We start from the raw sequence: 13734 nt of genomic DNA, 5'->3' as shown, positions 1-13734 counted from the left end.
GAATTTAGCAGTGATAGTGGTTAGGTAATAGAAAAGACAAATTAATGAACTTGTCAAATCTTCTCTCTCGGTCAGTATGAAAGCAATGTTTTCTCACATAATGATGTTTCATTTCCCAGTAGGGCCACAGTTGCACATGGTGGCTGAGGAACATTTTCCTGTACTAAACAATTCATATTACTCTTAGATTTGTATATATGTATATGTAGGTAGAACAAACATGACAAATGAAGTTACACTGGCAACTAAACAGATAGCCAATACTTGAAGTACATATAATTTTATTTTTATAAAAATATTTAAGGGGTACCTGGGTGGCTCAGTGGGTTGAGTGGCTGCCTTTGGCTCTGGTCATGATCCCGGTGTTCTGGGATCGAGCTCCACATAGGGCTCCCTGCTCAGCGGGGAGTCTGCTTCTCCTTCCCCCTACTCTTGTGCTCTCGCTTGCTCTCTCTCTCTCTCTCTCCCTCTCAAATAAATAAAATCTTTAACAAATATTTAAGAAGACTTAATTACAATTTTAAAAAGTTAAATTTTAGGGGCACCTGGGTGGCTCAGTTGGTTAAGCGACTGCCTTCGGCTCAGGTCATGATCCTGGAGTCCCTGGATCGAGTCCCGCATCGGGCTCCCTGCTCGGCAGGGAGTCTGCTTCTCCCTCTGACCCTCCCACCTCTCATGTACTCCCTCTCTCTCATTCTCTCTCTCTCAAATAAAAATAAATAAAAATCTTTTTAAAAAAGTTAAAATTTAAAAACCTTTCTATAATAATTTTAAATATTTATTTAGTATAACTTGCATTTTATACTTTATTTTTATTTCTTTTATTTTTATTTTTATTTTCCTCTTATAATTACCAAAGAGGGACATTTAATCCAGAATGGAGATAATCAAAGAAGGCTTCTGTAGGAGATAGTTTTTAATCTTTATCCTTTTACCTTTCATTTATCCCTTACCCTTTACTGTAAATACACTGGGATCAGCTTAACTGTGAAACTATTTCCATTGATCTGGCTTTCAATTTTTATTTTGTTTGTATCATAGTTTTCTTTCTCTCTCCCTTCCTTCCTTCCTTCCTTCCTTCCTTTCTTTCTTTCTTTCTTTCTTTCTTTCTTTCTTTCTTTCTTTCTTTCTTTCTTCCTTCCTTCCTTCCTTCCTTCCTTTTTTTCTTTCTTCTTTTTTCTTCCAAATTTTTATTTAAATTCTAGTTAGTTAACATATAGTGTAACATTTGTTTCAGGAGTAGAATTTAGCGATTCATCACTTACATATAACACCCAATGCTCATCATAACAAGTGCCCTCCTTAATACCTATCACCCATTTAGCCCATCCCCCACCCACCTCCCTCCATCAACCCCCAGTTTGTTCTCTATCTTTAAGAATTTCTTATGGTTGGGCGCCTGGGTAGCTCAGATGGTTAAGCGTCTGCCTTCGGCTCAGGTCATGATCTCAGGGTCCTGGGATCGAGTCCCGCATTGGGCTCCCTGCTCCTTGGGAGCCTGCTTCTCCCTCTGCCTTTCTCTCTCGCTGTCTCTCATGAATAAAAAAAAAAAATCTTAAAAAAAAAAAAAGAATTTCTTATGGTTTGCTTCCCCCTTCCTCCTCCTCTCTTTTTTTCTCTTCCCACACATTCATCTGTTTTGTCTCCTAAATTCCACATACGAATGAAAACATATGGTATTTGTCTTTCTCTGACTTATTTCACTTAGCATAATACACTCTAGCTCCATCCACATGGCTGCAAATGGCAAGATTTAATTCTTTTTGATGTCTGAGTAATATTCCATTGCATATATACACCACATCTTCTTTATCCACTCATCAGTCAATGGACATTTGGGCTTCTCCATAGTTTGGCTATTGTTGATAATGCTGCTATAAATATCAGGGTGGACGTACCCCCTTAGAATCTGTATTTTTGTATCCTTTGGGTAAATATTGAGTAGTGCAATTTGTAGGGTAGTACTGTTTTTAACTCTTTGAGGAACTTCCATACTGTTCTCCAGAGTGGCTGCACTAGTTTGCATTCCCACCAACAGTGTAAGAGGGTTCTCCTTTCTCCACATCCTCATCAACATTTGTTGTTTCCTGTGTTGTTAATTTTAGCCATTCTGACAGGTGTGAGGTGGTATCTCATCATAGTTTTGATTTGTATTTCCCTGCTAATGAGTGATGTTGAGTATGTTTTCATGTGTCTGTTAGTCATTTGTATGTCTTCTTTGGAGAAATGTCTGTTCATGTCTTCAGCCCATTTCTTGACTAGATTTTTTGTTTTTTGGGTGTTGAGTTTGATAAGTTCTTTACAGTTTTTGGATACTATCCTTTATCAGATGTGTCACTTGCAAATATCTTCTCTCATTCCGTAGGATGACTTTTAGCTTTGCTGATTATTTCCTTCATTGTGCAGAAGCTTTTTATCTTGATGAAGTTCCAATAGTTCATTTTTGCTTTTGCAGTGACATGTCTAGTAAGAAGTTGCTTGAGCCGAGGTCAAAGAGGTTACTGCCTGTGTTCTCCTCTAGGATTTTGATGGTTTCCTGTCTCACATTTAGGTCTTTCATCCATTTTGAATTTATTTTTGTGTATGGTGTAAGAAAGTGGTCCAGTTTCATTCTTCTGCATGTGGCTGTCCAATTTTCCCAACACATTTGTTAAAGAGGCTGTCATTTTCCATCGGATATTCTTTCCTGCTTTGTTGAAGATTAGTTGACCATATAGTTGTGGGTTCATTTCCGGGTTTTCTATTCTGTTCCATTGATCTCTGTGTCTATTTTTGTGCCAGTACCAGCATTTTATACTTCAGTTTGAATAGATGATTTAAACATTAGAAAAATAATATTTGAAAGCATGAGTATAATTTTAATCTTACATTAATTTTACATCTGTATGCAAATATATTCAAGTAATGTAAAATTTGAATATGGTTGCATTTAACTTTTAAATTCTTTAACCCATTGCCATCAATAGAACACAGATTATGTGAAAATCTTGATTATAACAACATAGTGACTTTGCTAAAATAAAGATAAATAAAATTCACTTTATTTATTTTAAGGATATTATTTATTTTTTTTAAAGACTTTATTTCTTTATTTGACAGAGAGAGACAGAGCGAGAGAGGGAACACAAGTGAGGGAGAGGGAGAATAAGGCTTCCCGCTGAGCAGGGAGCCCGATGTGGGCCTTGATCCTGGGACCCCGGGATCATGACCTGAGCTGAAGGCAGATGCTTAACGACTTAGCTACCCAGGCGCCCCAGGATTTTATTTATTTATTTGAGAGAGAGTGAGAGTGAGTGAGAGAGCTCAAGCAGGATGAGCAGCAGAAGGAAAGGGAGAAGGAGGGAGATCATGACCTGAGCCGAAGGCAGACGCTTAACTGACTGAGCCACCCAGGTGCCCCTAAAATTCATTTTATAACATATATATTTTAGGGGTGCCTGCGTGGCTCAGTCAGCTGAGTGCCCGACCCTTGGTTTCAGCTCGGGTCATGATCTCAGGGTCGTGAGATAAAGCCCTGTATTGGGCTCTGGGCTCAGTTGCGAGTCTGCTTGAGATTCCCTCTCTCCCTCTCCCTCTGCCCCTCCCCTGATCTCTCTCTTTAAAATAAATAAAAATTTTAAAAAACAACATACTAATCTGTAAATAATGCATATCTTTATTACTCATCTGACCATATCTGATCCACCAATAGAATACCTAGATACATGTGATAATAATTAAATGTAGTCATTTTGATGTTTTTCTAATTGTGTTGTTTTATACATTTTTTAAAAAATTTTGTTATGAGGGTAGATTTGTCAAGGTATGAGTAAAGAACATTCTTAACAATCCATTAGCCTGATTAATGGCTTTTTAAAATTTAGACCTATGATATGTAAGCCTCTATTTTTACTCTTGCATTGGGACCCTGCAAATGTCTACACCTTCTTTTCTCTCCCTGGTGAATCAACTCCCTGGTGCTCAGCTGATTGTTACTTCCTAGTTCACTGAAAAACAGAAGCAACAGAAGAAAACTTTCTCCACTTCCCACTACATCTCCCTACCTACCTACATTTCTGCCCTTAGATTCTGTCTTCCCTCCAGGCACCAAATCTAAGTGTCTATCCAAGTCCACCTCCTCTACTCGTGCACTGAAACCCAGGCCCTCTCATTCAAGGATACCACTCCTACCACTCCTACAATTACGACTTTACCCCCTTGTCTCCCTCTCTTACTTAGTCATTCCTATGAGCATATAAAAACACTAGAATATACCCATTAAAAAATCCTTCCTCTTGATTCCACATCTCCTTCTACATTATGCTGTATTTCTTTCCTTCCCTTTAGGGCAACATTCTTTGAAAGAACTGGCTGTGCTCTTGTTCTCCTCTTACTCACCTACCACTCTCTCTTGAACTCTCTCCACTTCTTCCATCAAGAGGAGGATTTATGAGATCTATATCTCCTCCCTATAAATCTGAACAGGTTTGTGACTCTCTTGTAACCAATAAAATGCAATGAAGCCATGCTGTCTGATTTCTGAGGCTAGCTCTAAAAAGTGATGCACCTTCTGCCCTTTTCACTGCAACACTTGCTTTCAGAGCCATGAGGGCCATGTAAGAATTCTAACTACCCCAATGTTACCATGCTGTAAAGAAGCCCAAGCTACATGGAGAGGACTTGTGTAGGTATTCCGGCCAACAGCTCCAGCAGAGATACAGCTGACAGCTAACATCAACTACCAGAAGATGTCTCCAGATGATTCCACCTCAGTAGTTAAGTCACCCCCAGTCTTCCCAGCTGAGGATCCAGACATCACCAAAGACAATCTGTCCTTACTGTATCTTTTCTGAATTCCTGACAGCATTCCACAAGCATAATAAAACGGTTGTTTTATACCACTAAGTTTTGGGTATTTTAGGCGGCAATAGTAACTGGGACAGTGTGTGTGTGTGTGTGTGTACATATATATGTTCATATATTTCCTTGCTTGGTTTGTGGACAGGGCCTAGAAACAATGGCATCTCTGTAGCAGTAAGGACATCTAGCACCTAGATCTTGGTTTCCAAGTGCCATCCTGTTAGAAGAAGCCAGAAGAAGACATGGTTGATTCCTAGGCTGAGGCAGGAAAAGTACAAATTGAAAGCATGGACAACCTTTTGCAGAGAAAGTAAGGAAGTGCTCAAATAATGTTAAGGAGATTTCAGAAGGACAAGGGATCCAGCTTGAAGGGCTATTTCATTTGCCAAATTTGGGGTAATTTGTGCATCAAAATAATAATGATAGTAACCTATTATAATTCATTAAGTAAAATAGAAGTCCACAGGTTCAGACAATAAATATGATAGTAATGGATTACAGTTTATTGAGTAAGATAGGAATCTATGAGTCCATAGGATATCAATGGATGAATAAATGAGGAAGAAGGGAATGCTCTCTTTTATAGCAGATTGTTGACTAAAAGTTGAAGAAGAAATGATGGAATTAAAAATCGGTTTTTAATAAACATTATCATGGCAGTTATTCTAATGGGGGCTATCAATGGATGCTAAGGCAGATAGATGGAGATCTGATGATGTAGCAGATACTTAGGAATTACAAAGAGACAAGTGGTGAGTTTATGGAGGAGAAACCTGCCAAACTGGGTTGGTAATACAGGGGTAAGAAGGGCTCACCTCCTGCACTTCCTGATGTGATACACTGAAAAGGACAAAACATTATTTTTCTCCTGCCTTTATGTGCCATTTGGGTTGAAGGACATCTTGCAGAAATGAAAAGCCTGTGCTCTTTACTTTTTTTTACGATTTTATTTATTTACTTGAGAGAGAGCTATCAGAAGCGGGGCGGGGGGGAGGTGGGGAGAAGCAGAGGGAGAGGGAGGGGAAAGAATCTCAAGCAGATGCCATGTTGAGCATTGAGCCCAATACGGGGCTTGATCTCATGACCCTCATATGACCCTGAGATCAAGACTTGGGCCGAAATCAAGAGTTGGATGCTTAACAGACTGAGCCACCCAGGTGCCCCTGGGTACTAGAGTTCTTGATACTTTCCTGTAAACTTGAAATTGTTTCAAAATTTTTTTAAAAATCCCATGAATAGGGCGCCTGGGTGGCTCAGATGGTTAAGCGTTTGCCTTCGGCTCAGGTCATGATCCCAGGGTCCTGGGATCGAGTCCCGCATCAGGCTCTCTGCTCCTTGGGAGCCTGCATCTCCCTCTGCCTCTCTCTCTCTCTGTCTCTCATGAATAAATAAATAAAAATCTTTAAAAAAAATTAAAAATCCCATGAATAGACATTACAGAAGACCTTGGTGCTGAACCTGTCATGTGGAAGGAAAGATAAAAGTGTTTGTATAGCCTTACTGTAAACTTGACTGAGACATAAGTGAGGGTATCAGAAATTAATACATTATATTAACATAGCACTTCACAATGTACAAAAAATGAAAATAAACAAAAAAAACTCCTTATGTCATTTGCCCCTTATAACAATTCTGTGAGGCAAGAGATTTATCAATTTTATAAAAAAAAAAAAACAACTGAAGGAAGTTCAGGTGACTTCCCCAAGGTCACACTCACAGACAAAAGATAAACTGAGGCATATTAAAAATTTTAGGCATTTATTTGAAGAAAAACAGATTGGAATGGGGCAGCACCAAACCAGAAGTGCTTAGTCATGCTCTGTAGACAGGAGCCAGGGGAAAGACTTACACAGATCCAGTGCAGAAGTGAAGAACGGCAATTATTTGGCCGGCTATATAGCTTAAAGCCTAGTTGGCTGTGACTGTCCTAAACGTTTTGATTTCCTAACCTTGAAGAATTTACAGATTTAGATTTTGATTTGCTAACATAGGCCACCACGCCATCAGCGCCACCTCAGTCTAATGGCCTCTTTGTTCAATTAATTTAACACATGTGCTCACTTGGGCAGCACGCACACTAAACAAGAATTTAACACACCTCATAAGTAATTAGTTTGACCCCATAGAGTTTTTTTGACTCTTAATGCAACCCTCCTGTGGCAACAGCAAACAATAACATAAGTTGACTGTAAACAAAATTGTGACGACTTGTGTACCTTTTTGGGAGTGAACAAAGTCTTCCTATTAAGGTAGGTAAGAGACCCTAAAGGCTCCAGGTATGAGGTCCACTACCACACACTGCTTCCCCGGCTAGCTACTCTATCCCCCACTGCCCCACTTATCCCAGGGGGTCCTCAGGGACATGGGCTTCAATTTCTGTCATGGACCTTCCAGGCCGTGCCTGGGGAACAGGGCCAAGAAATGGCCTTCAACGCTTGCCTCGACGACAACCTCCTGGACGACATTCCCAGCCAACAACTCTTTCTCAGGACCGCTCACTCTCCTTCATTATTGCCCCAACACTTAAGTCCCAATTACTCACTCTGGCCCCGCTGACCAATCACGATCTTTCTCTTTTTATAGACCTTCCCTTGGGCTCCTGCGGGTGCGATTATAGCTGTCCTGTGGAACGCAGGGCCCGGAAATTAGGAAGAGAGCGGTGTGGCTTTCGCCATCGCATGCTCAGCGGCCCGCAGACTTGGGGGAGAAGTAGTCCTGTGCAGCCTCCAGCCCGCCACTGCCCTTTCCCACCCACCTGGGTTAGGAGAGCCCTTCCCTTAGGCCTTTTCTCACCACCCACTGTAAAGCTGGAATGGGCTGACAGTGGCTCAACCGTAGCGTACTAGCTAGCTCCGCTTGCTCACTCTCTATCTGTAGGGCCCCAAGACGTCGGGCCCTGAGCCCAGAGACCTAGAATGACTTCAGCAGTTCCAGCTTGCCTGTCTCTGTGTTGGGCCTTCAGTTGCCAGGTCCCAGTTATAGTAAAGGCGGACGGACTTTATGAGTCATCTAGTCCAGACCATTCACATTGCACTCCATGATTATATGATTGTTTCAAAGGCTCAGAGGCTCTTCTCTCCTTTCTCTCTCTTTGGTGGGGGAATTAGGGTCAAGCCCGACAGGTGCAGGGCTTGCTGCTGCCATGCCCCTTAATCCTGGTGTCGCTGAGCAAGGGCTTCCCTCCCAGCCTCCCTGATCCAGTCAGCTGTCAGACTATGATTAAGTATGGCGGATGAGGAGGCTGATGTGGCTGAGGAGGCTGTGTTCCTGGCACTTGCCCAGGGTCCCTGTCCTCCGAGGAGTCCCCTGCGCTGGGCGTTAGACAAGGCCTTCATTATCTTCCTGGCCCTCACCCTCACACTCCTGACACTGGAGGCTGTTCGTCCGCTGCTGTGACTGCTGCCATGAACAGAGTTTGGGGACCGGCCCCTGAGAACACCTTAGAAGGAGGAGCTGGAATTGCGACCACCTTTCCCATGAACATTCTCTTCCCCTGCTACAGAGGTGAGAGGGGAGGAAAACCGGACTGTTGGGGGCTATGGAGGGGACACTGGGAGAGCTCAGAGCCGCTGTCTTAAATTTTTTGCACCTACACTCCGGAAAATCATTTTGAAAAAGTTTGTACTTCTCACATATTTGTAAGTAACCATCTAAAATTTTTCATTATAAACTAAAATTGTTTCAAGGATGTAATTTCTGGCACATTGAAAACATTCACATTTAAAAATAAAACGGATCACCCTTTGAACGTCCAGAGTGACTTGATACTCACCACTACCCATTTAAAAATAGATAAACTAGCTCCTAACAATTGGGATTATTCCTTTCCTTCTTTCATGACTCTCTTTTCTCCTTGAACACCTATTACCAGTCCACTTCCCCAAAGACAATTTTAGGCTTTTATACTTGAAAATCTTTTATTGACCAATCTATCATACTTCCCTGCATATGCATATATTTTAATTGAGATGAAAAGTATTTTTCTTTCTTGTGACCATAGACCAAAAAGGTTTTTAAAAAATTTCTTCTGTGCTATCATTATAATTATTATGAGAACAGAACTGATTAAATGGCAAAGATTGCACACATTTTTAAACATGGTTAAAAATTAAAAGTACATTTTTAACGAGATAGGAGAGGGGGTGTTTATGGTACCTTGATGAAAGAAATAGGCTATGTGTGTGTGTGTGTGTGTGTTTTTAAGGTTTTATTTATTTATTTGAGAGAGTCAGAGGGAAAGTACGAGGCTATTTGTTTGTTTTTTATTTATTTATTTGAGAGGGAGTGAGAGGGAAAGTAAGACCTGGGGGAAGGGGCAGAGGGAAAGGAAGTGGGAGAAGCAGACTTCTCACTGAGCAGGGAGCCTGGATCGTGACCTGAGTCAAAGACAGGCCCTTACTGACTGAGCCACTCAGGCGCCCCACTATGTGTTTCTTTATTTAAGACAAGGTAAGATTTCATGATTGACAACCACAGCCATACCTCGGAGATTTGCAGGTTCAGTTCCAGACACCACAACAAAGCAAATACCGAAATAAAACAAGTCAAAGGAACTTTTTTGGTTTCCCAGTGCTTATAAATGTTTACACTATAGTCTATTAAGTGTGCAATAGCATTATGTCTAAAAAAAAACCAATGTACATACCTTTATTTAAAAATACTTTATTGTGGGGCACCTGCATGGCTCAGTCGGTTAAGCATTCGACTCTTGATTTCTATTTAGGTCATGATCTCAGGGTCATGAAATAGAGCCCCACATTGGGCTCTGTGCTGCGTGTGGAGACTGCTTGGCATTCTCTCTCCCCCTCTCCCTTTGCCCCTCCCCACCCAGTCACACACACACACACACACACACACACTTTCTCAAAAAATAAAGAATAAAATAAAAATACTTTATTGCTAAAAGATGCCAAGCATCATCTGAGCTTTCAGGGAGTTTTAATCTTTTTGCTGGTGAAGGGTATTTCCTAGATGCTGATGGCTGCTGACTGATCAGGGTGGTGGTTGCTGAAGGTTGGGATGCCTGTGCCAATTTCTTAAAATAAGACAACAAGGAGGTTTGCCGCATCAATTGACTGTTACTTTCACAAATGACTTTTCTGTAGTTTGCGATGCTGTTTGATAGCATTTTACCCACAGAACTTTCAAAATTAGTCAGTCCTCTCAAACCCTGCTGTTGACTTATCAACTAAGTTTATGTAATATTCTAAATCCTTTGTTGTTGGGCACCTGGGTGGCTCAGTTGGTTAAGTGTCTGCCTTTGGCTCAGGTCATGATCCTGGAGTTCCAGGATGCGAGTCCCACATCGGGCTCCCTGCTCAGCGGGGAGTCTGCTTCTCCCTCTGACCCTACCCCTCTTGTGCTCTCTCTCATTCTCTCTCTCCCCAAATAAATAAATAAAATCTTAAAAAAAAAAATCCTGTTGTCATTTGAATAATCTTTTTTTTTTTTAAAGATTTTATTTATTTATTTGAAAGAGAGAGAATGAGAGACAGAGAGCATGAGAAGGAGGAAGGTCAGAGGGAGAAGCAGCCTCCCCGCCGAGCAGGGAGCCCGATGCGGGACTCGATCCTGGGACTCCAGGATCATGACCTGAGCCGAAGGCAGTCGCTTAACCAACTGAGCCACCCAGGCGCCCCGTCATTTGAATAATCTTAATAGCATCTTCACCAAGAGATTTCATCTCAAGAAAACAATTTTTTTTTGCTCACCCATAAGAAGAAGCTCCTCATCTGTTGAAGTTTAATCTTGAGATTGCAGTTAGTTCAGTCCCATCTTGAGGTTCCACTTCTGATTCTAGTTCTCCAGCCATTTCTACAACATCTGTGATTACTTCCTCCACTGACATCTTGAACCCCTCAAAGTTATCCATGAAAGTTGGAATCAGCTTCTTCAAAACTCTTATTAATGTTGATATTTTGACCTTGTCCTATGAATCACGAATGTTCTTAATGGCATCTACGTTGATGAATCCTTTCAAGGTTTTCAATTTACTTCCCCCAGATCCATTAGAAGAATCACTATGTATGCCAGCGACAGCCTTATGATACGTATTCTGAAATAATAAGACTTAAATGTCAGAATTACTCCTTGATCCATGGTCTGCAGAATGGATGCTGTGTTTAGCAGGCATGAAAACAATATTAATCTCATTGTACATCTTCATCAGAGCTCTTGGATGACCAAGTGCATTTTCAATGAGCAGTAACAGAAAGGAATCTTTCTTTCTGAGCAGGACAACTTAATAGTAAACTACATTGTCAAGAGATGTGCTGTCATCCAGCACATCTTTGTTGTTATTTATAGAGCATAGGCAGAGTAGATTTAGCAAAATTCTTAAGGCCTCTAGGATTTTTGGAATGGTAAGTGAGCAATGGCTTTAACTTAATGTCCCCAGCTGCATTAGCCCTTAACAAGAGAGTAAGCCTATCATTTGAGGCTTTGAGGCCAGGCACTGACTTCTCTCTAGCTATGAAAGTCCTAGATAGTATCTTCTTCCAATATAGACTGTTTCATCTACACTGAAAATCTGTTGTTTAGTGTAGTCACTTTCCTTAATTATCTCAGCTAGATCTTCTAGATAACTTGCTATATCTTCTACATCAGCACCTGCTGTTTCACCTTGCACTTTTATGTTATAAAGATGGCTTCTTTCTTTATACCTCATGAATCAACCACTGTAAGTCTCAAAATTTTCTTCTGAAGCTTCCTCACCTCTCTCAGCCTTCACAGAATTAAAGACAGTTAGGGTCTCTGAGAGTTTGGCTGTGGCTTAAGGGAATGTTGTGGCTGGTTTGATCTTCTATCCAGACCACTCAAGCTTCCTCCATATCAACAATAAGGTTGTTTTTCTTAACATTCATGTATTCATTGGAGAGGCACTTTTAATTTCCTTCAAGAACTTTTCCTTTGGGGGCGCCTGGGTGGCTCAGTCGGTTAAGCGACTGCCTTCGGTTCAGGTCATGATCCTGGAGTCCTAGGATCGAGTCCCACATCGGGCTCCTAGCTCAGCGGCGAGCCTGCTTCTCCCTCTGACCCTCCCCCCTCTCATGCTCTCTCTATCTCATTCTCTCTCTCAAATAAATAAATAAAATCTTTTTTTAAAAAAAAAGAACTTTTCCTTTGCATTCACAGTCTGACTGCTTGGCACGAGAGGCCTAGCTTTCAGCCTATCTCAGCTTTCACCATGCCTTCCTCACTAAGTTTAATCATTTCTAGCTTTTGATTTAAAGCGAGAGACAGGTGACCCTTCCTTTCACTTGAACACTTAGAGGCCATTGTAGTTATTAATTGGCCTAATTTCAATATTGTTGTGTCTCAGGGAATAAGTGAGGCTGAGGAGAGGGAGAGAGATGGGGGAACAGCTGGTTGGTGGAACAATAAGAACACACAATATTTATTAAGTTCACTGTCTTATATGGGTGTCATTTGTGGTATCCCAAAACAGTGACAATAATAACATCAAAAACCACTGATCACAGATCACCATAACAAATATAAAAATAATGAAAAAATCTGAAATATTGCAATACTTACCAAAACGTGACACAGAGACACAAAATGAGCAAATGCCGTTAGAAAAATAGTGCCAATAGGGGCACCTGGCTGGCTTAGTCCCTAGAGCACACAACTTTTGATCTTGGGGGTTGTAAGTTTGAGCCCCACGTTGGATGTAGAGATTACTTAAAAATATTTTTTAAAAAAAAAAAAGAGAAATGCTGCTGAAAGATTTGCTCAATGCAAACCTTCAATTTATGTAAAAAAAAAAAAAAGCCCACAATATCTGTGAAGCACAATAAAATGAGGTACATCTGCGTACTTTTTTTTTTTTTTTAAGAAGGAGAAAGTCTATTATAAAAGGAGACGGGAAGAAGGAGAACCCCTACTGCAGGCATTTACTCAGTAAGACCAATTTTGCGAAAGTTGAGCATCTGGAAATTAAATTCCTCTATCTCCTAAGTCTGAGTACTCTCTTGGAGAGTTTTCATGTTCCCTAATTTGAAGACTATAGGTTTAGACACGGTGTGGGATTCTTTAATGGCAGGGTGGGTTTGAGGTTCTGGTACTCTGAGGGCTTAGGGATATAAGGACCTCTGCGGTCCTAGAAAGTGGCAAGATGCTCACCAATTGTGGAATGTGAAAGTTTGCAGGAGACGGGAATCTCCGTGTTAACCGGTCTGACTTCCCCATAAGCTCATATTTGGACCCAGCCTGGCCTCCACTAGTCCTTCCGGCCTTCCTGTAGTTGGGTGAGATGGGGGTGCGGGCGAGGCGGGCGTCAAAATCAGTTTCTTGTCTGTTCGTTCTTTCCTCAGCTCTCCCAGAGGAAGAGGAGACGAGTCGACACCCAAGGTATTTTACAAGTGTCATTTCATCTGACAGCCCTCACAGCGGCAATTTGCACAGATTCTCCTCAAAGCTCCCGCCCCATATCGCCGTCCTAAGTCTCTGGAGCTCCTGGACAAAGCACGGCCTCCAGGTCATCACTGCCCGCACGTCGGGGACCCCCTCCAGAAAAGAACGGACAGCCACCTAGGTCCCACCTGCTTGGTCATTAGTTCCGCGGAGGCGTTTAAAGAGAAATCAATAAGAATAGCAACAATAATAACACATTTGTATAGCGCATTGTGCTATTTGTATTTATGTGTTATGATTTCACGCTTGGGAGCTGTAGGCACCTGGAAGTAGAAGTAGCTGCTGGACAGCGGCAAGGGAGCGCGCAGCCAGCAGAAGGGAAGGGGCAGGCGCAGTAGATTAAGCCATGGAAAGGGTACCTGGCAGGTAGGAAAGCAGCGCCGGAAGGCTGGTCAATGGCCCAGCGGAAGGAAGAGGGTTTTTTTTTTTTTTCCCTCTAAAGAGACTCTCGCTCTTCCCTGCACCCCTGCGCAGTCTTGG

At 41.6% G+C, this 13734-nt stretch overlaps 1 protein-coding gene across 1 annotated transcript; it reads left to right on the top strand.

Moving 5' to 3' along the window:
- Window positions 1-8038: 8038 nt before the first annotated feature.
- On the top strand, window positions 8039-13462 carry SMIM40 (small integral membrane protein 40). The gene is made up of 2 exons (XM_045866699.3): window positions 8039-8343; window positions 13155-13462. The coding sequence occupies exon 1, from the start codon at window positions 8065-8067 to the stop codon at window positions 8233-8235; it is 171 nt and encodes a 56-aa protein (XP_045722655.1). The 5' UTR covers window positions 8039-8064; the 3' UTR covers window positions 8236-8343; window positions 13155-13462.
- Window positions 13463-13734: the final 272 nt, after the last annotated feature.

This window comes from Mirounga angustirostris, unplaced genomic scaffold (assembly GCF_029215605.1).
Source record: "Mirounga angustirostris isolate CCGP_5_RB_7025 unplaced genomic scaffold, mMirAng1.0.hap1 SCAF_8, whole genome shotgun sequence".
Lineage (NCBI taxonomy): Eukaryota > Metazoa > Chordata > Mammalia > Carnivora > Phocidae > Mirounga > Mirounga angustirostris.
Note: the sequence above shows the minus strand (reverse complement) of the source record. Positions and strands in the feature narration are given on the sequence as shown.